Raw genomic sequence first — 24,137 nt, forward strand, 5'->3', positions numbered from 1 at the left:
AAGTGTATCCACCTACGCCTCCATCTTGGCCGGAGAAATCTGAAGCTTTATTTTTATCTCTGTATAATAGTTCATATTTACTGAATACTTAGTATATGCCAAATATCTTACATGTATTGTATTGTATTATTTACTTATTTATTTATTTTTATATATCCTCACCTGAGAACATGCTTATTGATTTTGGAGGGGGGAAGGAAGGAAGAGAGAGAGAGAGAAACACTGATTGGAGAAACATTGATTGATTGCCTCTTGTAAGCTTCCCGACTGGGCACCGAAACTGCATCCCAGGCATGTGTCTGACTGGGAATCGAACCAGTAACCCTTTAGTTCAGAGGCCTGAGCTCAGTCCACTGAGTCACACAACCCAGGGCAGTTTGTGATAGTTAAACTAATGTTTTTCAGTCATTGACATGCCTGTAAAATAATGAAAAGTTTAAAAGAACTTTCTAAATGTTAGGGTTTTTGTTTTTTTTTCTTGAAAAGTTTGTGTTATAAAAAATACAGATATAGTTGAGATAATTGCTAACTACCTATCAAGTTAGGAGAATTTAATTAATATAACTTGTTGTTTTCCTTGATATTTTTTTAAAGTGGATGATTTTAGGGTGGTTTCACTCAAATTGCTGCAGACGCATTTCAAGAAATCGTTAGAAGATCGGAAGATAAGCCGAGTGGAGTTCCTTCCGGTCCACTGGCACAGTGCGTTGGGTGGGGATGCCACAGGTGTTGACAGGTTTGTGCGTTTTGGTAATTTGTTTTTCAAACTGTTCGAACTTAGATTCAAAATTTAAACTATAACGTGAGAGAGTTTATTATGACTTGAACAAATGTATTTTTTAATTTTAAATTTATACTTGCTCTGATGCATGATTAAATACTGGTTACGTTTATATGCTACTTTTCTGTGTGTGCACACATGCACACGTGTACATGCGAGTATATGTGTATGCACATGTTCTTACTACAAATATTTAAGAGCATCTAGGAAATGTACCCTGGTTGTAAAATCCTGACGCAGAGTGGTTTGGCTAGGGGCTGTCCTGTACGTTGTAGGTGTTTAGCAGCATCCCTGGCCTCTATCCCCTAGATAGTGGTAGCACGTTCCTTCCCACAGTGTGGCCCCCAAAGACTCGTCTAGCCATTGCCAGAGGTACCCTGGGGTGCAGCCGCTCCTGGTTGAGAACCACTGGTTTAGATGATTGTTTCTCAGTGGAGCTCTTTTGGCAGGACCATTCCTTGTCATGTCGGGTTGTTTCGTGTGTACTGTGGGTTGTTTCGTGTGTACTGTATGCCATTTAGTGTCCTTAGTCTAAATGCCACTGAATGCCCGTAGCACTTAACCAGGCACTGTGGCAAGTAAGAATGCTCCTAATTGAGAACACAGATTTAGGTAATTTTTTTTTTTTATTTAGGTAATTTTTAAATATGTGTTTTAAAAAAGATTTTATTTATTTACTTTTAGAGAGAGGGGAAGGGGGAGAAAGATAGGGAGAGAAACATCGATTAGTTGCCTCTCACACACACCTCCAAGTGGGAACCTGTCCTGCAGTCCAGGCATGTGCCCTGAGTGGGAATCGAACTGGCGACCTTTTGGTTAGCAGGCTGGCTGGTGCTCAGTCCACTGAGCCACACCAACCAGGGCAGGTAATTTTTATTAAAGTTTAAGTAATATCTCTGCTAGGACACAGGGTTAATAACATCTGAATTTTGGTAGAGGTCATAATGTTTCAGAGCACATGGTTTAATAAAACTGCGTTCTGTGCAAACAGCGTTCTGTGCATGCTGGGCCCTGTTACGAGGGTGTTTCCTTCTTCTGTGGGTGTTCTTGAACTTCGCTATGGCCATTCTCAAACCAGGAGGGATTTTCATTCCTTTAAGCTCCTTTCTTCCTGATACTTTCTCTCTTGTCCTTCGCACCCACAGTTTTTGTCATCCTGATTTCCAATAAATTGGAGGACAGATGAAACTGTAGGCTTTCTTTAAAAATAAAAATCTTTTTGTAAGCCTTATTTTATATGATAACTCTTCAGAGAATCCCCAAATTCACAGTACAGTTAAAGGCACAAATAGCAATTTTTTGCTATATCTTGATTTATTTATAATAACTCTGTCTACAGATCAGCTCATAATTAGTCTGTGGGATTTTTTATGCAGTATATTTTCAGGATTCAAAATCTAAACTTAAAAAATTCATAGGTTTGAGGTAGCTACTGACAATATACTTTGTTTTCTTTTTGAACAGGAATATTAAGAAAATCACTTTGTCGAGTATCGGTCGGTTCCGTCACTTTACCAATGAAACCTTGCTGGATATTCTGTTTTACAATAGCCCCACCTACTGTCAGAAGATTGTGGAAAAGGTGGGAATGGAGATAAACCGTCTGCACGCACTCTTTATGAGTCGGAACCCAGACTTCAAAGGAGGGATCTCTGTTGCTGGTCACAGTTTAGGTAAACCTGTCAAATACCCACATTTTTGTTTTAAATTTTTTTTTAAGATTTTATTTATTTGTTTTTAGAGAGGGAAGGGAGGGAGAAAGAGAGAGAGAGAGAGAGAAACATCAATGTGCCGTTGCTGGGGGCCGTAGCCTGCAACCCAGGAATGTGGCTTGACTGGGAATCGAACCTGCGACACTTTGGTTCGCATCCCGAGCTCAATCCACTGAGCTATGCCAGCCAGGGCTAAATACCCACATTTTAAACAAAATATTTCTTGAGTCATTACTGCTTTCAGTGTGGATGACATTGTTAGTGCAAGATTTAGAATAATTGATTTTAAGTTTAATAAAGGGTAGAAGTGAATGCTTTGAGTTTAGATTCTGCCTTTTCTGTTTACCTTTCATGATACCTAGAAAGACTTTATATTAATTTATTCTGCTGTTTGGTAAAACAGGAATATTTGATTAACATCTAATCTTTGTATGACTTCTGCCTAGGGACTTTGAGAAAAAGTAAGAGGATGTATTTCGTGTTATAAAAAGCACCTAGAGCATTAAAAAGCAAAATGTTCTTTTTTTTAGGTTCTTTAATATTGTTTGACATCCTGTGTAATCAAAAAGATTTGGCTTCAACCGAGTCTCCAAGGCCTTTTGCAGTTGCTAACGGAGCTGTGAAGCAGCCGCATTTTCAGGAGAAGCAGGTGTGGCTCAATTAACGTTTAGATTGCAGTTGGAACTGAACAGTTTTCCAAAAACCCAAACTGTTGCTATATGTCAAAATACACTGAGGTTTACAAGGGTAATGGAACCATGTAGCTGCTTGTTGCTGTAAGAAATGGGAACATGAGTGACTTATTAAATTTATATGCTTTTTCAGAATATAAAACTTTGGATGACAAACTACTAAAAATTATGATTTGTTTATAGAGCAGAATGATTTTAGAGTTTCTGTAGATTAGGAGATATTTTGTGGGAGTTGTTCTGAGCTTTGTAATGTTTCCCCAACTTTTTTAAAAGATGCATGAGGAGCCGAAGCTGACCTTGGATGAGTCTTGTGACCTTGATGTTGAAAATGAAGAAGTCCTAACTTTGCAAGAAACTCTGGCAGCACTTAGCCTCTCTGAATACGTTAGCACTTTTGAAAAGGAAAAGATTGATATGGAATCTCTGGTAATGATGATAGTTTGATTCATTTTTGCGTAAAATTACTTTTCATGTGTATAAGAATTAAGAATGATTTAAACACTCTTAGGCTCTTACCTCATAATACATGCCAGATAAGGCAGAGACTTAAATGTTTAAAAAGTTGAAAAACACAGGAGAACTTTAAAAAAAAAAATCTGAGGAGATTGTTGTGAGTGTGACACAAAACCCAGAAGCCATAAAGGAAAAAACACTGCGTAGCAGGAGAGGCCGCGAGCAGCGTCTAAAGGCCCATGATAGGTTAAGAAGACTGTTTGGAACACACATTGTGTACAAATGGCTTATCTCCTTACTCTTCAAAGCTTCTGCAACTTAGTTGTGCAAAGATATCAACACAATAGGAAAATAGGCAAAGAATAGGAACAGATGATACACAGAAAAGAAAATAACATGGCTTCCCACACTACATCTCATAGGAGAAATGCAAATAAAAGTGCAATGAGATTTTTTTTAACTTAGCAGTTTGGTAAAAATAAAGAGTTTGCTAATACAGTGTGGGGAAAAAAAGTAAGTTTACAGTTTGTGAGTATATGAAACACACAGTGTATTTTTGTTACTATTTATTAATTATTATTAATTATTAATGTTCCAGAGGAATGACTGTAAACCCACTTTGGCCCTACTCTGTATACTGTGCGGCTAGGATGAGGGGAAGCAGGCACTGTTACATAGTGTTGTAACAGTGCAAATCTCTCTGGAGGGCAGTTTGCCAATATCTTTTAAAATATAAAAAATGCTCTATGTTCCAGCATATTCACTGCCAGGAATATTTCCTGTAAAGAAATATTCACTCAAGAAGATGCACAAGGGTACTGCACTGTTCATACTACAAAACCTTAGAAACACCTTTTGTGTCCACTAGTGGGGTTATTTGTGGCGCATCTATGTGATGGTGTGCCGTGTGGCTGTTGAATGAATGAGCAGTATCAGAGATACCAGTGAGAATGATCTCTTAGGCACGTCATATGCAAAGACCAAAAACTTCAGTCCTGTTTGCATAGTAGCCCCCCCCCCCCCATCGGAAAAACATGCAGATGCTGTGTATGTATAAGGTACCTCTCTGGAAGGAGAGCGAATCGCCAGCAGCTGCTGCTGAGAGGGCTGGGTCGGGTGGTTGGGGCAGGACTGCAGGGGAGAGACTTTAAGACTTCAGCTTTCCTGTAGCTTTTGAATTTGTACATCATGCATATATTTTCTGTTAAAAAAAGTAATACAATGATTTGCATGTGGAGGGCTAAGATTTTACAGTCTAAATTAATCCGTGATTTAAAAACAAAAAAATACACTAACTGTTAAAAAAAAGTGACTGAATGTTAGATTGCTTTAGATGTGTAGTTTCTTTTTATTAGGTGTGTAGTTCCTTTTTATAATCGTTTTTCAGTTTCGTTCTGCCGGTAGACTAATTAACGTGCGTGTTTGTTTTCTTTTTAAGCTCATGTGTACAGTTGATGATCTGAAGGAAATGGGAATACCTCTGGGACCCAGAAAGAAGATAGCTAACTTTGTAAAACATAAAGCCATCAAACTGGTAAAGTTCATCTCTGCCCCCCAAAGAAAAAAAACTCACCCGCGACTAGTCTGTGTGTGTTTTGGAAGGTTTCGTTACTGCCGTTCCGGTCAGGCCAGCTAGTGAGCCCCGCCCTGGGACACGGTTGTGGGGTTGAGGGACGCTCAGACTTGGGAGTCTGTCAGAACCGGATTTAAATTCCAGTTAGGGTAACTGGCCACCCAGTTTCCTTGGGACCGAGAATTCCCTTGAAAAAGGATTTTTTATTTGTGAAATGGGAATTTCCCCGTGCAAAAACTGGGTAAATCCTGGACAGATGGGTGAGTTGATTACCCTGATGCCCAGTTCATCCACTTATTAACTACATATTCATGAGAAATTTCTTTACCTTTTCCGTTTCTTAGTTTCCTTTATTCCTAAAATGGGAATGATAATACCTTCCCGACAGAGTTGGAGTGAGGATGCAGTAATGCATATGAAGACTAACACCCAATAAATCTTAGCTCAAGTGTCCTGACCAGGAATTGAACCGGTGACCCTTTGGTTCACAGGCCAGCACTCAGTCCACTGAGCAACACCAGCCGGGGCCATTTTTGAACTTCTGTTTATTTGTGTTATTTCTTTGAAATGTAACATAGGCCATTTATGTAATATGATTGTGGTCATAGGACTGATTTGTTGTGATTAGCTTAAGCAATTGAGTTAGTTAACATTTTACAAATGCATCTTTGGGGTCAGGCACAGCGCTTGATTCTTGGAATGTGGAGGTAACTGAGGATATTGTGTCCAGTTAGAGGGAGAGATTTGACCACAAATGATGCCACATCAGTCCCGTGACAGAGTGCTGTCCAGGCTGTCCGAGCCAGGTGAGGGTGGCAGTTGTGGCCAGGGGAGAAGGGACTGGGGCTGGTAAGAGAAGACTTTCCCCAAGATGTTGGTGCTTGAGCTGGAGGGTGGGTCGGATCAGGGGACTTGGCCTTCTGGCATGGGCCTGCAGCTGATACCGAAGGCGAGCTGAGAGCAGGGTAGAGCAGAGGGTCCTGAGGGCCCGCATGGCAGGTGCGGGAGTTCGGATTTTGTCTTGTAAGGCAGTGGGTCTCAAACCTGTTTTTGTGGCCGTGAAAGTCATGATGCTTTTAAATGACCGCCATGAAATGCTGGCCTGCTTAATTCTATCACCAATTACGATTTAGCACCAAATCACCTGTTTAGTCTAAATCTTAACATTCACTTTAGACATTTTAAAATATACGTGCTATAAACTCATTATAAAATTTTAGCCCTGACCAAATGTTTCTATAATAAATGCATTTTTAAACATACTGACTCCTTCCTGGTTTTTCCATGAACATTTTGCTCCTGGTGAGGCACAAGTTGGCAAAAACAAAAACAAGAAACGAGGAGCTGTTTCCAGGCCCCGCCGCAGACCCTTCCCTGTATTCTGTACTAGAAGAAGAAGCAGCAGGAAAGCATGTTACTGTTCTTGGAAAACCTGGGGAAGGAGTCTGGTTCATACACTGCAGTTGCTTGCATATATGAACTACGGCATTATAGAAATATTTTGAAAGGAGTATAAATCAAAAAAATGTTCTTATTTTTTAAATTCAGAAGTAATTGCCTCTGAATGAACCATGACATTTTCACAGCCACGTTGCCATTGATCGCTCTTTGTTTTTTATAGATAACAAGGTGCTGCCCGATCAATAAATAGATAATATGGTGTATCCTATTGATTTAATGGAACTAAAATAATGGGACCAAAATTGGCCAATTATTTTATAATATGGACATCAAGTATTTGTAGTCTGAGTGCTTTTTTCCCCCTTTGTAAACTATCTTAGTGATTTCCATTTGAAAAGGAGGAGTTTTTAATGTTGGGAATATTGATAGGTATGTGTGTGATGTTTTTATAATCATTGCATGAGTCTAGGGGAAACAAAACAGTTTGCAACAGGACAGTTTATGGTCTATTTAGACAGCTCTCTCAGCAGTTTGGAGTGAGCTGTGAGAATGTGATGGGACGCACTTCTGAAGGAGGAGGCGAGTTGGAACTGAAGACCCCGGACACGCTCTCCGTTTAGGGTTTCAGAGTTAGTCCGGGGCTGCCTTCCAAGGGCAGAGATGCACCCTCCACAGCGTTCACTGTGGAGTCAGTCCTCAGCTGGCCGGCAGGGAGTTGTCTTTCTTCTGGATTGCCTGTTGAATTAACCAGTTGGATTTCCTAGTACTGCACTTTGCTCTGTATGATGAGTACTTTTTTTTGGCCCGTATATTTGAGGGAAAAATAAGCATGTGCCTTATACATGGGTGTAATGATTATGTACCGTGGGTATAATAATCTTGTGCATGATACGCTCAAAAATGCGGGTGTGCATTATACACGGGAGCACATTGTACACGGCAAAATGTGGTATTTGGAATTCTTTGACAGGTAAGACTGATTTGGCCAGCTGTTTTGTTGAGGCATTTTCAGTCACTTTAGACAGAGACTTACACAGTCATTCACAGCCTGGATATTGGGGGCCACTAGAGCATGTACTTGTGGGCAGTGGCCACATCCGCCCATGACAGCTGTTCACACCCCCAGGCGGTGCTGCTGCTGTATCGGGGGGTGATGACAAGCCAGTGTGAGTGGGCTTCATCTGGTTTTTTGATACTCCCGTTCCATAATGCTCCCGAAGCTCTTGCTCGCTTGTGGAAATGTGGACGTAAATTGATCTTATTGGTGGCAGTGAGTTTTGACAATTTCTGCTCCTTTGTAATCATGACCTAAAACAAGCAGTAGCACATTCTGTTCCTCATGCTTCTCTCTAGTCAGCTCCTCCTGCCGTGCACGTACTGCTGTGATTTCTGCCACCGTTGAAAGTTTTGCCTGTTCTGTGTAGTAGGATGAACACTGTGCATGTGCTCTTTTGTATTTGGCTTCTCTTACTCCACATTTCCTTTCTGAGGTTCACCAAGCTGTGGAATCGTTCCTTTATTTCTGAGTAGCCAGTCTGCCGTGTGAATATAATGCCGCGTGCCTCTCCACCCCTCCCCAGACGCTTTTGAGGGAGACGTGTCAGTGGCTCCGTGCGGACACAGCGTTGAGTGGGGAAGTTTCTCCTCAGTCACACATCTTTCTAGAAGTAGTATTTAAAAACCATATAGTATTCCCAAACTGTCAGTCCAAAGTTTAGATCTTGAAGGCATTGACATTTTTAAACTTTTTATTAAAACTCTGTGGGAAAGTATTATGAACAGTATAATGATAATCAGTGTTTAGATTGAATTGTAGCTATTGTGCTGTATTTTTTTCATTGCCTCTTTATCTTTTTTCTTAAGAATTTTAAAGGAAATTATAGATATAATGTCACTTCTTTTGTAAATCTTTAGTATGCGTTCTCTCAAAGGGCATTTCTCTAATGCCACAATATGATTGTTGTGCTCAAGAAATTACTAGTCGTTCCTTAATATTGAGATAGCGTGTTTTGTGGTGATAGCTCATACATGGGCTTCTTTCCCCAAGGTTATGTTACGAGATTTTGGTATTTCACAGGAACAGAAGAAAGCGGCCTCAGAAAAGAGGGCGATGGTGGCGGCGTCGGCAAAGGGACCAGAGGACGGTGCCCAGAAACCGAAGGAAGCGGCGTCCAGGAGGAAACTTCCGGTCGGCGCTTCTGCCTCCTCCGTGCGCGTCGACTACGAGTCTTTTGAGGTCGGCACCGGACAGGTGGGTTCACGTCTGCCTGGGGCTGCGTGTGTTATGTTGGCATCACATATCTTTGTTATGGTCACATTTCTTCAAGTTCTTTAAATATTCACTCAACATTTGTGGGAGGGGTAGAGAAAACCGGTTTGAATAAAACCTGTATACTCCTTTTATGATGCTCAAAGTAGGGGGTTGAACCCTCTGACTTTCGAAGTTGCCTTTGTTGCAGTTTCTCACCACCAAGTTTTGTAGCTTGACTCTCCCGTAGCCACTGGCAGCAGCAGGGCCGTGGTTAGAAAATGATGCTCGGAGTACACCGAAGTTCCTGTGGGAGGAGCTTGCTGTGTTTACTCAGTTTGTGTGTGTTTAGTACTCATAGTTCTTTCCCTGGGGAAAAATCCATCAAATAGTTGAAAATTCTACATTTAATAATATACTTTGATATGCCCGTATCTTAATGGCCGAGAAGTCTGAAAGTTTTTTGGACGTTACTTTCAGGATGTTTATTTTTATAAATAAGATTCCATTATCATAAGTGAATTCATGACTGGTGTCAAGCAGGCAGAAAGTGAAACTGGATGTTTGTTATGGCTTGTTCAAGCTTTTAAGCCCAATTCATTGATAAAGATTGCCTTTTAAAATGTCTCTCTAAAAACATGAGTGTATTTGAGCAGACTCCAGCAAGTAGAGGCAGGTATTTCCTCCCCTCACTGGGCAGGATCAGGGTGGAGGCGATGGGTGGGACCAGGGCCTCCCTGCCACCAGGACCCTCGCTGTGTGCCTTTCTCTGGGGCCTGGCGTGCTTCGAGACCCTGGAGTCATGGGTGTCCGTGGCTTTGAGCTCATGTACAGCCGTGTGGTCACAAGAAAAGGGAAGCTGCCCTGGTAGTAGGTCCTGTTAGACAATTTCAGGAAGGTATTTTACTCGATCCACTTTAAGTCACAAGTCCATTTGGGACCAATTCTTGTTGCCTGGGGAATGGGGCACTGGTTGATGGACCCAGCTCAGGTCACGTGCCACCTCCGTGTCGGCTGGGCTGAGGTGGGCACGTAGGATCTGTTACCCAGATGGTTCTTGGGCAGTCCACACCATAGCAACGGTGCGCATCATTCGTTGCCAAGAAATACTCATTAAACAAATGGAGATTAAAAAATAATCTCAGAATTTCCTTAACCAGAACTAATCACCATTTGCTGTTTGAAAAGGCTTTGTAGTCTTTTATTTGAGCATATATTTACTTACATGTTTTAAGAAAAATGGGAAAATAGTACATACAGTATTTTACTTGGGGGTTGGAGTGCCCGCCTTCCATGTAGTTGCAAGACTGGCTCCCCCTAAACTAAACGTCATCACTAGTAGCCTGCTGTGGGCCGGAACCCTACCGATAACATAAACTGTCGATTAACACGTATTTTATACGTTGTATCTATTATATATTGTGTTCTTAAAGTAAGCTAGAGAAAACATGTTAAGAAAATCGTAAGGAAGAGAACATATATTTGTAGTATTTATTGAAAAAATCTGTGTATAAGGGGACCCATGTAGTTCAAACTCACATTGAAGGGGCAGCTGTATTATGAATATATTTCATGTCAGTAAGTATTTTTCTACAATTTCATTTTTTAAAAAATTTTATTTATTTTTAGAGAGAAGGTAAGGGAGGGAGGAAGAGAGGGAGAGAAACATCCATCGGTTGCCCTTCGCATGCCCCCACCTGAGGACCTGGCCTGCAGCCCAGGCACGTGCTCTGACTGGGAATGAACCGGCAACCGCTTGATTAGCTAAATTTACTAAAAATCAACTAAATTTTTTAGTCTTCTAAGCGATCCAGTGATGAACAGTTTTAAACCAGTTTCTCTGTGCACATTCTTTGTTCTTTTTTTTCTATTAAATAAGTAGGAGAAGGTTAGCTGGGCCAAAGGATGTACACATGGAAATGTCGGTAGTTGTTGCCACTTGCGGCCTGAAAGGCTGCGGCAGTTGGCATTTTCCCTGGCAGTTTGTAGGACTGGCTCCCTCACTAGCACAGACAACCCCAGCTTACGAAGGTTCAACGTGACGATTGTTCGGAAGTGATGCGCGTGCGCTGGAGTTTTGGTCTTTTCCTGGGCTAGCGGTGTGTGCTGGGACACTCTCTTGTGCTGGGCAGTGGCAGCGGGTGCAGCTCCCGGGCAGCCACGCAGGCACGGGGGTCAACGGCCGGTGTGTTCTGGATGTGGTGTTTTGTGTTTTCACATAAATCACATGAGATATTCAACACTTCATTGTAAAACAGGCTTTGTGTTAGATGATTTTGGCCAGCTGTAGGCTCATGTAAGTGTTTGAAACATGTTTAAGGAAGGCCGTGCTAAGCTGTGATGTTCTGTATTTAATGTATTTTTCATTCAAGATATTTTCAACTCATGATCATTGGAATGATCATCGTTTATTGCTCTTTGGTTCTTTCTAGGTTTCTGTCGTTTACAGCCCATTAGACTTTGAACCAGAGATTTTCTTTGCCTTGGGGTCTCCAATTGGTGTGTTTCTCACTATTCGAGGAGTGGATCGGATAGAGGAGAGCTACAGACTTCCCACCTGCAAAGGGTTCTTCAACATTTACCATCCGGTGAGTGAGCAGAGCTAGCTTCCTGCTGCGAAGAAGGGGCAGAGCCTGCGCCCTTCATCCTGCCCCTTCAGGAGTTGCTGCTGGCCTGGATCTCCTGCAGCCCGGCTCTCGGTCCCCGTAGGTGCAGTGCGGCGTGTTCCAGCCTTTTCCGCCAAAAAGCTTTTCTTCAAGCGAATTCAGTTATTTTACCCACAAACTTGAAAGTCTTCTTATAGTTACCAATATTTGAATAGGTGTAAAAAAAATCAAAATATCTGGTTTGCCAGTCTTTGTTTTTTTGCCCAACTAAGGTATGTAACTCTCAAAATAAACTAGCTTTTCATAAACTTTAATTCTTCTATGTATAGCTCGACCCAGTGGCGTACAGACTAGAACCCATGATTGCTCCAGATTTGGACCTGACAGCCGTTCTCATTCCGCATCACAAAGGCAGAAAAAGGCTTCATTTAGGTAAAAAGCAAATATTATAAACTTGTTTCCTTGTTGTTTTTTAATCTGTCATTTGTAATGAGTTACAAAAATTTTAACACTAAGTCCTTTCTTACAGAGTTAATGTTAAGTGCCCACTGTGTTTAGAGCTTGTTTACTAAATATTTGGAAAAGCTGTAAAGCAAGTTATGACTGAGTTCTTCTCCTTGATGACTTTATCCTTGATGACATTCCAATTGCTGAAATATTTAGGAATGAGGGGAAGATGGTAGTAAAGTGATGTGGTACCTATGAGGTCTGTACAGAAAGTATCCGGCCATGTGCTATGAAAAATAGAGACATTTATTGAACAAAATACAAGAAACATTGTACACAGGACAATGACGCCTCAGACCCCTTCAAAGTAGGGATCAACCTCACACAGTTCTCCCAATTGCCATCAGCTGCTTCATTGTATTTTCCTGAATTTCATCCATGGTCTGAAATCTCTTCCCTGTCAAAGGTGATTAGTTTGGGGAAGAGCCAGAAGTCACTGGGTGTCAAACCTGGGCTGGAGCGGGGGCTGAATCACCTGAGTGACTTGATGTTTTGCCAAAAAACGGCACCAGATGTGATGCATGAGTGGGTACGTTGTCGTGATGAAGTTGCTAGTCACCAGTTGCCCGTAGCTGTGGCCTTCTGAATCATCTGAATAGTTTCCGCAGAAGAATGTTCAAGCTTAATGCAAAATTTGATGCAGATTTATTGCTCTACTCTCTCAGTCATTTTGAATGCAATGGCTACACAGTACACATGCTCACTCGACAGCATCTACCGCCCCTACTGACTAGTACAGTGAAGTCCTCATTGTTCATGCATGTGCATTCCAGTCCACGCTCCTTGGCTGCCAGGTTCATCAGTGTCTTGCAAACCGTTCTCATTGTATTAACAATAGTTGGAGTTTTTCTGGACAGACCTTGTAGATTTTGATAGAATGTGCTTAAAATTTTGGGAATTGAGAAGCAGAGTAACATTTGAACTGACCAAACCATCAGAAAGTAAGTTTGATGTTTTTGAAGTCAAAAGGGCTTTTAAAAATTTCCTTGCTAACTGGACAGACTTTTCCTTTAAATAAACTCATTTAACATATGGATTGATAATAATTCTAAGTGGGGTTTAAGTTTTTCTTATGTCTATTAATGACGTATATTACTTATCTGCAGGTTTAAAAGAAGGAAAAGTGATCATGCCCTCTTATTGAAAAGTTTTTTCCTTTATTTACTTTGTTTTTATGATGCTGTTAAAAAATGTTTAACTCTTTGGAGTTAAAATGAGAAATTTGCTATTCAAAGACCTTGATTTCAAATAGGAATTATTAGACAACAGTAGAAAAGGTGAAAGGGTAGCAGTTTCTTCATTTTTAAATTAGAAGTTTAATTGTGCTTTTCACATTTTCGAAATCATTTCACTATTACAGATTAGAAAAAGGCATCTTTTTAATTTGGGGGGTCTACTTTTTGACTTACAGTGAGAAAAAATCACATGCATGTGTTTAATGACTTCTTTATGGCATTGAACTCTTTTTGGGGGGAGCAGATGTACAGGTGTGGTTGCGTCAAGTTTAGTCATTACAAGAATGAGAGGGGGGAGACTCCTCAGAACATTTTAACGTGTTGAGGGTTTCGCCGAGATGCTCCGTGTGCCTGGCGTTTAGGGGAGCACTGAGGGGGGTCGCCTCCTTGAGAAGCATGCGAACTTCTCATTTTCCTGGTGCAGAACTTTACCCGCCGGCTAATAATACCTCGGTGTGTGGCTTTAACCTCTTCAGAGCTGAAAGAAAGCCTCTCCCGCATGGGCTCCGATTTGAAGCAGGGCTTCATCAGCTCTCTGAAAAGCGCGTGGCAGACGTTAAACGAGTTTGCTCGTGCCCACACCTCTTCCGCTCAGTTGCAAGAGGAACTGGAGAAGGTGGCCCATCAGATCGAGGAAGAAGAGGAGAAGCGAGTCGTTGAAGGTAAATCTGATACTTGAGGCCTTTTCCACTGCTTCCGAATGTTCCTTGTCAACAGAACACATAAATAGTTTAATGATGTTTGTCCTCTAGTCTTTTTCGTTAAAATGTAAAGACTCTTCCTATAAAGGAAAATCTTTTACGATAAATTATACTTCAGAATGTGTCGTCCCTTTTGCAACTACCTGATTCTGCCTGGCAGTCGCTGAACGTTTTTACTCTGCAATGTTAAAATTTTACTGAGATTCCTAAGGCCAGAGTGTAACATCAGAGTGAGAACCAGGCTTGTATTCAGACACTGGAACACCTACGCTGGGAAATGATCTTTTCTGACGCTGCTGTTTAACTGTGTTGCTATGGACTTGACTGCAATGTCAGGTCGCTGTGCCGTGGTGTGCGTGATTTTTTCAGATTCTAATTCTGTTTCTTTTCTCTCTGCAACGCTCTCTCACCCCTTTTCTTCCAAACCCCTGTCCACTCCGTGGCTCGTTCTCCCCTCTCTGGGGCGACCAGCCCCTTCCCCGGCTCTCTGGAGGAAAGGGAACGAGCCTGGCAGCTCCCCGGGGTGCTGCGTGTGTCAAGCAGTGTTCTCGTTGAGCCCAGTAAGTCAGCTAAAGTCAAAGGAAAGTGATCATGTGATTGACTTTGATGTTGAAATGGTTTAAATTCTAGCAGAAAAGATTGTTGAAAGCCCAGATTTTTCCAAGGATGAGGACTACTTAGGGAAGGTTGGAATGCTAAACGGAGGCCGCCGCATTGACTACGTTCTTCAGGAAAAGCCAATAGAGAGCTTTAATGAGTATCTTTTCGCTCTTCAGAGTCACTTATGCTACTGGTGAGTGTTTTCGCCTCTGGTAACGTTCACGTGGCCTCGAGGTGCTGGCACGGGAGGCAGTGTCGGTTCTAGCGAGGCCCTCTGGCGGGTCTGTCATGCTGTGCAGTGTTAACTCGAACGCCCACATGTTCCAAGTCAGTGTTGCCCTTGTTTAGTTGAGCCACTCACAAGACGGCAGTGAGTCATCTGCCTTGGACCGCGGCCCTTGACATTCGCGCACTGCTTTCGCAGGGATGCCTGTCACAGAACGGGGGGCGGGGGGGCTCAGAAGAGCCATCCCTCCGTGTGCCCCTCACTCAGGAGGGTGCAGCGTGCTTGTTCCGGAGCTGGGGGTCTCCGTCCACTCTGTAAGGGCAGCTTCGAGGTTACGCTGCTGTCATTGCATTCGCCCTTGGGTGGAGCTGGGTGCGGCAAAAGCTGCGTTTCCCATCGTTAAGCATAGAGATTAATTTCTACTAACTGTCTTTTAAGTAAATGTACTTTTTTTTTTTTTGATAGGGAATCTGAAGATACTGCCCTGTTATTGCTTAAAGAAATTTATCGAACAATGGACATTAGCCCCGAACAGCCCCAGCATTGACTGGACTTCAGTCTCCCTGTGTGAGTTTACCTGTGTTGTGTGTGCAGAGTCTGAATGAAGTCAGTCTCCCTGTGTGAGTTTACCTGTGTTGTGTGTGTAGATGCTGAATGCTTCATTCTGAAGTCCTGTTTATGGAGTTGACCATAATTTCTTCTTGTTTCTGTTTCCTCTGGGTGCTTTTTTATTTAAAAATTTAGACTAGATGGCAAAGGAAGGGAATTAGTAAACAGTGTACATTTCTGACTTGTGATCTTCTAATTCTGCATAGAATTTGAGTTCTTTTAATTTCAGTTTCTTTTAAAAATAGATTATCAGGAACATTAGTTAGGAATTTCTTTGGTTGTAGATAACAGAACCTAAGTCAAAATTCCTTAAACAAATAGAGGTTTACTTTCATTTTGTAACAGGAAGGGTTCATTGGTTGGGTGATGCCAACAGATAAAAAGTAAGATAGGATGTGGAGAGTGACCGGGTGGCTTCTGGGGAAGGCCTTGCTGACCTAATGACCCTTGAATTGAAGTTTGAACAATGGGAAGAAGGGTGGCCGTCTGGAGATAAGGGGAAGAGCAAGAAGAGCAGCTGCAAAGGTCATGAGATGGGAACAGATGCCTCAGGCGTGAGGGTCAGGTGTGAGGGTCAGGTGTGAGGGACAGGCTAGCCAGAGGGTAATAAGGGAAGGGGGCGGGGGCGGGAGTCAGACGCAGTGGGCGTGGTTAGGAGGGGACTGGTAACACACTTGCATTTTACTCTAAGTGGGTGAAATGGACGCATTGGGGGTCTTTAAGAAGTGACACGATTGGGTTTCTACTTGAGAAACTTGCTCTGGGTGTGGGTTGGAGGGTGGAGTGTTGGGTCAGGACGGAGGAAGGCAGACTCTGACTAGGGGTGTAGTGGTAGGGATGGTCCAAGGGGTTCAGTTCAGATCCCTTTTGGAGACAGAGTTGTTCAGGACTTACTGACCAGTTCTTTGCGGAATATTGTTCTTGGGGTTTTGATGTGAGCAGCTGGGTAGATGGTGGTACCTTTTCCAGGGAGGGCTTCTGGAGGGTGTTGGGGGTGCTGCGCGGGATGAGAAATCAGTAGTTCTGCTCTGCTCAGCCAGCAGTTGGCCTGAAGCACAGAAGAAAGCTCGGAGCTGAGAATAACACCTGTAGACTCATCAGCGTGTAGCTGCCTTATGAAGGCGCAGACTGGGTGAGACCACCTGTTAGGAGGAGCGTGTGGGGAAGAGAGAGGGCTCTGCGGAGGGGGAGGAGCCGGGGACAGGAAAGGCAGTCCAGGGCTCTGTGATCTCGGGGCAGCCCAGAGAGGGCCACCTCCGGGGGAGCCTGGCGACCACGGCACACGCTGCTGAGGGGGCCAGTGAGAGGAGGACCAAGAATGTGCCGTTGTCTTGCAGAGGGCTTGGACGTCCATCACTGGTGACCTTGAGCAGAGGGAGAGCGGACTGAGGTGAGGTGAAGGACCAGGGAGGAAAGAGTTGTGCTGGGAAGGGTCACAGGAGTGAGACGGGGACGTGGGTGACACTCGGGTGTGTTTGTTTACTAGTGGCAGGGACTCGGTGTGGAGGGAAACTGGTAATTCGAGAGCAAGAAGGGGTAGTTGTTGGAGAACCCACTCGGAAAGGCAGTGGGATGGGGCCAGGGCAGCCTGCGGGGCTCAGCCCTGCAAGAGGAGCCGGGGTGCATCGTCACGTGGTGCCAGAGGAAGGCAGACAGGCGCGGGCACCGCTGGGGCTGGGGGGTGAAATCGCTGGTGGGAAGAGGGGCTTCTCTGGTCACCTCAACTTCTTCTTGGGAGTGTGGGGTGGGGGGGAGGGCGGCCAGTGCAGAGCCTGAGGGGCCGGGGGAGAGGGGCGGAGAGAGGCCCGTCTCAGAGAGGGGGGAAAGGGGTAGGCCGGCCATGCGTGGTGGGGTTGGATGGCCGGCTTGAAGGAATGCTCGTTCGATATTCTGGTCAAAGATTTGGGGTGAATACAGTGATCACAATTGCCTGGCTTTTTTCCGGCCACGTGCCGCTGCTTCGGTGACATTCAGAGTGAGCAGATACTTGGTTTCACCAGACTGCGGTTTCGCTGGGGGAGACGGGAAAGGAAAGACAAGGGCAGGGAAGCAGTGATGGAGGGTGAGGACGGTGAGAGGCCGGTGGCGGGGAGAGGTCGGAGAGCCGCAGGAGAGGGCACGCTGCTCGAAGTGGGGACCCCTGAGGCAGGGCGGTGCGGCACCGTGTCCTGGGGTCCAGGGTGGGTGCTGTCACACTCTGCTAAGCAAATGCTCTGTGTTTAAAAGCAACTTAAAAATTATAAAATAATAGTGCCTCATACAGAAACGTTAGAAAATTCAGAAAAGAATAAGAAGCAACAGAAATCACCTATAATCTTGCCAATTAAAAATGTTAGAAGTTAATCCTTCTAAGTTTCACATATTTTATATTATTTGTTATTTTGTAGCCTGTTTTCTCCACTTAAGAATATACTGTGTAATTTTTCCACAGTCTACAGTGTGTATTAGCGAATATGTTTATGCTTTTACTGGTTTTTCCGAGGGAGTTATACTTAAGTTTGTTCAGCTTTTAAGTGACAGAAGTGAAGGATCTCCCCCTGTTTTCCTTCCCAGGGGCCATCGATGGTCTGAGGATGTGTTCTCACACACACACACACACACACACACACACACACACACACGATTTTTGTTCCTTTTTAAAAGGCAAATAATAGCTAAACAGACAAAGCGTTATTACCTCTGTATCTTGGAGACTTTTCCATATCCGCCAGCATCTGATGAATGCGGTACTAAGTGCCAGGTGCTGTGCCCACAGCGGGGGTGCAGCAGTGGGCCACACACGTCGCTGCCCTCAGGGACCCTCTTTCCCTTGCGGGAGGACAGACAGTGGGTAAACAGGTGGATTGTGTCCGACAGTTATAAGTAGGTCAGTAGGGTAAGGGTGGGAGGCAGTGCCTTTGTATGTAAGGTGGACACAACAAATAAAGTGTCATTTGATTAAGTGCCAGGTGGGTATCTTGGGAAGAAGGTATTTCAGGGAGAGAGAAGACTCTATCATAACATAAGAGCAGCCTTTTTCGTTTTGATGGCAGTATAGTATTCCACTGCCGCTAAACTAATCTGTATAACCTGTTCCTTCATGATAGGTGTTTGCATTATCCTTTGACTAGTCTAAACAGTGCTTCAGTGATACATGGTATTTAGTAGCTGCATTGTATTCCATTTTGTTGTTTTATTTGCTAAAATACATTGTTGGGTGTTTAGGTGATTTTCCCAATTTTCACTGTTATAAATAATTCTGTTGTGTTGTGCATACATTTCTGACTGCCTGGGATAAATTGCTTTAGAAGCAGGATTGTAGATCTAAGCATATTGCACATTTTAAAAGGCTTTTTGATTTACACTTATCGCTAAATGACATTTCAGAGAGGGGGACTCCATTTTTACATCTGTCATGAGTATATGTGCTGGCTGTTCTGCGCCCTTGCCGACACTGAGCGCAGTCGTTGTTTAAAACTTTGCCAGCCTGATAGGAATTGTTACATAATTGTTTTCTTTTATGTTTTCATTACTGGTGAAACTGACCTTTTTTTTTTTGGTGTATTTATTTGGCCATTTGTGTTTATCGTTTTGTCAATTTGCCTATTCTTGACTTGCTCATTTTTCCGGATGTGTGGGGTGGGGTATTTTTGTTTCTTACTCCTTCATAATTGTGGTATTTAGGGATAATGACCTTTTGCCATTGCAAATGTATTTGCTTTCAGTTTGACACTTGCCATTTATTTTTGCTAATGCTTTGGATATTTTTGCGGGGTAGGGGTAGAGAGCACAGTTTTAAAATAAGTAGGCCAAAATTTTAAGATTATTACTTAATGATATTTATTTGTTTAATTTCTTAAATGGTGTTTTCATTTGACTTTATAGTTAGAAGAATATGGTTTAGAGAAGGATTTAACTTTTTTCCTAAATAACCTTTTTTGCCTGTGCCGTATTTTGAGTAATGTACTTTTTTGTCATTGACTTAATGTTTTTGTAATGTGCTATTATTGTTCGACATTTTTTAGCATATACCCAATATTTGTGTTCTAGTCTTTCTGCATCTGTTTATTAACTTACTTATCTGTCTGCCATATTTCACTGACTTCAAATTATATATTTTTCACATTTTAGAATCTTTAAAATTGGAATGCATCTTGAAATCAGCTGTTGCCTGAAGTTGAGCTCTTCCCAGCGTGGTTTGCAGTTCTGCGGCCGGTCACTGGGGGGCACTGCCGACCTGAGTCTACCTGAGCTCATTTCTCTGAGATTTTGTTGGACTGTGCTGGTGGTGTGAACTTAGACCACAAAATTTGCAGGCGGGACAGGGTGGGTGTATCAATTCAAATACCAAGGAAATTTTCCCCTCTTCCCATAATTAAGGAGGAGGTATAAAAACTTCTTTGTCATCCCTTCTGTGGGAAGGGTTATTTTTTTACCCTTCGTTGAGGTTGTAGCCATTCGATTTCCTCACTTTTTGTGAAGGCCTCTGTCTCCTTTTAGATTTCCTATCCTGGGCATCTTTTCTTTGCATGGTGTATAAAATAATGATGCATTAGATTCACTGAAGTATGGTGTTTTGCTGTAACTTCATAGTTTTTACTCTCTGACAGTACAGGTTATCAGTAGCTGATAGTCTTGGCAATTATTCCAAATGAATTTTGAAATGATTTAAGTTCCCCAAGAGGTTCTGCCCACAAAACGAACAAAACTCTAAACTACACAGTCCTCAAACTTTAATATTACCTAATATGAAAAAGTAAGAACCATGCACAGTTAGTTTGCTCACTGTTCATTGTTTTATTTCTTCATATACTTTGTTGTAAAGTTTAGGCAAGAATTTAAGTTCCTAATACACTCCTGATACTATAAAGTAATTAACTTAAAATACCAACAGTTCTTCCACACATGGTTCACTCAAGCACAGATCGGTTTGCTGAATTCTTTCACGTTCATCTCATTTACTCCTCTCTATTCCTGTTCTTCAAAAGGCCCCAGATTAACCTGTCAAGAGCTTTCTTTTACTTGCTCCACTCACTGCCTTATGAAGACGTCCTGCTAGTTAGCCTCACGGTGCCGCCCTGGCTGCACTTGCGTCCCCTCCCTGCCCAGGGCCCGTGCGAGGGCTGGCGCTCCGGCCCGTGCTGTCCGGGGGCACTTCACAGTACGGGCAGCATGCTCTTCTGGTTCCGGAAGGAGCGGCAGTGCGTTACTGTTTTATTACTGTGAGCTCGTGAAGTTCACCACGGATTCTTCTTCTCCTTTAAGGACTTCCTTGTCTCTCCGGAAAGTCACAGTGTAAATGTCATTGCCGAGAAAATCCTCAGAGGACATTCCCAGTTCGCTCCTGTGCTGGGTGACAGAAGTGATGCATTGACAGTTGCGCAGATGTAGTTCTCAGATGCGGGGACTCGTGGGGAAGAAAACACAGAACAAAAAGACAGCGGAAACAGCGCCACGTTCTGACGGTGTAGATGAGAAAGCGTAACCACCAGAATGACGCAGGGAGACATCCCTCCCATCCGCTGGCGGCACAGTCGTCAGAGCCATGTGTGCTGCAGAGGGATCTGTGGCGTGCACATGGCTGTTTCCGTTTCTCAGAAACCCATGGTCAGTCCCGTTAAGCTTGCATTTTTTGTTGTAGTATGTTCTTTTATTCGAGTATGGATTTCTTGAGGAACTATAGAAATATGATTTAAAAAATGTATGTTCTACTTTAAACGTGAATTGTTCTGAGATGCTTTACTGTAGGGTCATTTGTGTTTGTTAAGAGGCAGTCACCGAGATCGTTTATACTCCAAGTTGAAGCGGAGTTTGCGTGGAGCCTTGGGAGCCGTCGCCCGGCGCTTGGCTGGGGAAGGGGGCACACAGGAGCCCTCGGCAGCTCTCCCCGCAGCACACCCGCCGCCACTGGGGGGGGACGGGACACGGGGGAGGGTTCCCTCGGGGTTCTGGGGGGCGGCTGCAAGGTCGCCTCATCGCTGCAGTTCCAGTTAATGTGAGAGCCAAACTAGAGATTTCATGGTCTGTGGTCTTTTTTGCTTTGTATGAATTAATTTCACTGACACCAAAGTATTCGAAAGTATGAAATGTATTGCTTCTGGACCATGAATCTGCGTCATGAAAAGACTGTTCTGTAATACTTCATTTTGTTTTACTATATCTTCAAATTATCTTAACTATTTTCCTAATACTACATGGGAATGCTGATTTTTCTTCTTTTGTTATGCAGTAGAAACATTTTACACTGTTTACATAGTTCTCATGGGACATAGAATTTTTTGAAAGCAACATATGATACACATTTTTGTGTATATATTCTAATTAGTGTGAATAAAAAGTAACATCAGTGCATTTTTTTAAGCAGCAAACTTCTGTTTCTCTTGTCTTCCTTGAAAGTATTCCTGTGAATTCTCCATTTCTTTACTTTTCACTGTGAGTACGTGCTATATGCAGGTAATACATAGTATTTGCTTCTAATGATGGAATTAGGACAGCAGAATTTCAGGGCTGCCGTCGACCCCGGACAACGTGTATTCCACGCACCTCGGTGTGGAGCTGAGCGCACGCCGCTCAGGGGCGTTCTCGGGCTGCTGGCGGCGGGCCGCGCCAGGCTGCAGTCTCCCTGCCTCCCTCCACCTTCGGTTCTTGGTCCAATGTGCCCGCTTTTCCTTCCTCCTCCACTCGGCTTCCCCACACCGATGACATGCAGAAAAATGAGGGTTATTTATGTATATTTTAATAAAATCTAGTGTGATTTTGCAAATTACAGCTGGTTTTGTCTGCATTATTCAGCCTGTCTTCTGAGGATCGGGCAGAGGAGAAGGAACACCTAAAGCAGTGTCCACGGAAGAAAGGTGTGCCAGCTGAGTTTCAGGAAACCCTGTGATTTTATTTTAACAACGAGAAAATGTAAAATAGAATTTCTTGGCGACTCTGCCTGTGATATTTATGTCACTCTTCAATTTCCTGCGAAAACCAGCCGCAGGGCCCCGGAGGGCGGAGCTTCTGTTAGCACAGTGTCTGCTGTCGGAACTGGCGTGCCGTGCAGAGTCTTGTCCCGTAGTGGGCACTTCCCACACGTTTGGTGGATAAAAGAATTTTGAGGCCCTGGCTGGCGTAGCTCAGTGGATTGAGCTCGGGCTGCGAACCAAAGTGTTGCAGGTTCGATTCCCAGTCAGGGCACATGTCTGGGTTGCAGACCATGACCCCCAGCAACCACACATTGATGTTTCTCTCTCTCTCTCTCTCTCTCTCCGCCTCCCTCCCTTCCCTCTCTAAAAATAAATAAATGAAATCTTTAAAAAAAAAGAATTTTGAAAACGAAAATATAATTTACCACTTGGTTGAGACCTTGGAAAACCATTTTATATCAGTGGTTTACACACTTTGAAAAAGCAGCAAAACCCTTTTTCAAGTGAAACTTGCATCGAATCTCAGTACATGAACTAGATGAGCCTATAGCTGCTGAATAAAGCTTCCTCCCTCCCTCCCTTCCCTTTCCCCCAGAAACAGCTCACCCCGACCTGGAAACCAGCTGCTAGTCTGGATTAGTGCCCTCATTTCCCCCGGATGAGGGGAGTCAAGTCTCTAGTTATTCTGGTTTCATGCCCAGTTTGGGACAGACATGAAAATTCTCAGCGTCCGAAATCGAAGGTCCGAGACCCGTCGTCGTGAAGCTGATGAAGATGATGGCCCAGGCCGGGTCCGTCAGTGCGGCGCACAGCGGGAGGAAACTGCATTCCCGGCCTGACAGACTGTGCATTTCCTGAGTCTCAGAACCAGAGTGTGGTTTCAGTAAATGGAAACTACACAACTTCTGTTGGGTTTTGAGCTAAGTTCGAGGTTTGTCCGGGGAAAGTCCAGCCATTGTTAACATGACAAGGACGGTATGTGCAACATTGATGTAACCTGGCAGGCAAGGAGAGGGGACTGGAGTGTGCATGTGTGAACAGTGATGACTTCACTGTACTACTCAGTGGGGGCGGTAGATGCTGTGGAGTGAGCCTGTGTACTGTGTGGCTGTCACATTCAAAATGACTGAGTGAGTAGAACCACGAATATGCATCAACTTTTGTGTTATGCTTGAACATTCCTCCATGGAAACTATTCACATGACTCAGAAGCCCGCAGCTGTGGGCAGCTGGTGATCGGCAGCTTCATCACGACAACGCACCCACTCATGCATCACGTCTCACGCCGAGTTTTTGGTGAAACATCAAATCACCCAGGCGACTCGGCCCCTCACAGCCCAGATTTGGTGCCCTGTGACTTCTGGCTTTTCCCAAAACTAAAGTCACCTTTGAAGGGACTTCAGATTGTCAGTGAGGTTCAGGGAAATACGACAGGGCAGCTGATGGCAACTGGGAAACTGAGGTCTCAGGGTGTCCACTTTGAAGGGGACTGAGGTGTCATTGTTCTCTGCACACTGTTTCTTGTATCTTGCATCTTGGTCAGTAAATATCTCACATATTACGTGGCTGGATACCTTCTGGACAGACTATGTATGTTATTGGAAAGGTATCATCTACATAGAGCTTCAAAAATGAAATCGGAGAAAAGATACCACATCTGGGCAGGGGCGATCGTATGTTCTCAGTAGTAACTCACCACATAGGTTCCGCCTGTAAGCAGAGCCCTGGAGGTCAGCCCTGTCGCGGAAAACCCGGATGACTGGTCTTTACCATTGTTCTAGGTTTTTATGACTCGAGGCATCTGAACCCCTTAGCGCTGTACCACCAGTGTGTACCAAGCAACACTCCAGTGGTTTCCCCTGTAGATTTTTCCACCTTGGGAGGACGATGAGTTGATCTGCAG

General features: G+C 43.6%; 1 protein-coding gene across 3 annotated transcripts in view; it reads left to right on the plus strand.

Moving 5' to 3' along the window:
* Positions 1–22,089, plus strand: part of LOC123828793 (SEC23 interacting protein) — a 37,327-nt gene extending 15,238 nt beyond the window's left edge. The window contains exons 8-20 of one of the 3 annotated variants that reach the window (XR_006787514.1): positions 595–736; positions 2,246–2,454; positions 3,024–3,142; positions 3,459–3,611; positions 5,077–5,172; positions 8,690–8,863; positions 11,293–11,448; positions 11,796–11,898; positions 13,685–13,870; positions 14,540–14,702; positions 15,201–15,302; positions 16,682–16,734; positions 19,455–22,089. Coding sequence is in view for 2 of the 3 variants with exons in the window: in XM_045854133.1 (XP_045710089.1) it covers positions 595–736; positions 2,246–2,454; positions 3,024–3,142; positions 3,459–3,611; positions 5,077–5,172; positions 8,690–8,863; positions 11,293–11,448; positions 11,796–11,898; positions 13,685–13,870; positions 14,540–14,702; positions 15,201–15,282 (1,583 nt within the window). In the remaining variant the exon portion in view is untranslated. The remainder of the gene's footprint in view (positions 1–594; positions 737–2,245; positions 2,455–3,023; positions 3,143–3,458; positions 3,612–5,076; positions 5,173–8,689; positions 8,864–11,292; positions 11,449–11,795; positions 11,899–13,684; positions 13,871–14,539; positions 14,703–15,200; positions 15,303–16,681; positions 16,735–19,454) is intronic. The other 2 variants (XM_045854133.1, XM_045854134.1) reach the window with 2 other exon arrangements.
* The last annotated feature ends 2,048 nt before the right edge of the window (positions 22,090–24,137 follow it).

The sequence above is a fragment of the Phyllostomus hastatus genome, unplaced genomic scaffold (genome assembly GCF_019186645.2).
Source record: "Phyllostomus hastatus isolate PE091 unplaced genomic scaffold, TTU_PhHast_1.1 phas_scaffold_1066, whole genome shotgun sequence".
NCBI classification, from domain to species: Eukaryota; Metazoa; Chordata; class Mammalia; order Chiroptera; family Phyllostomidae; genus Phyllostomus; species Phyllostomus hastatus.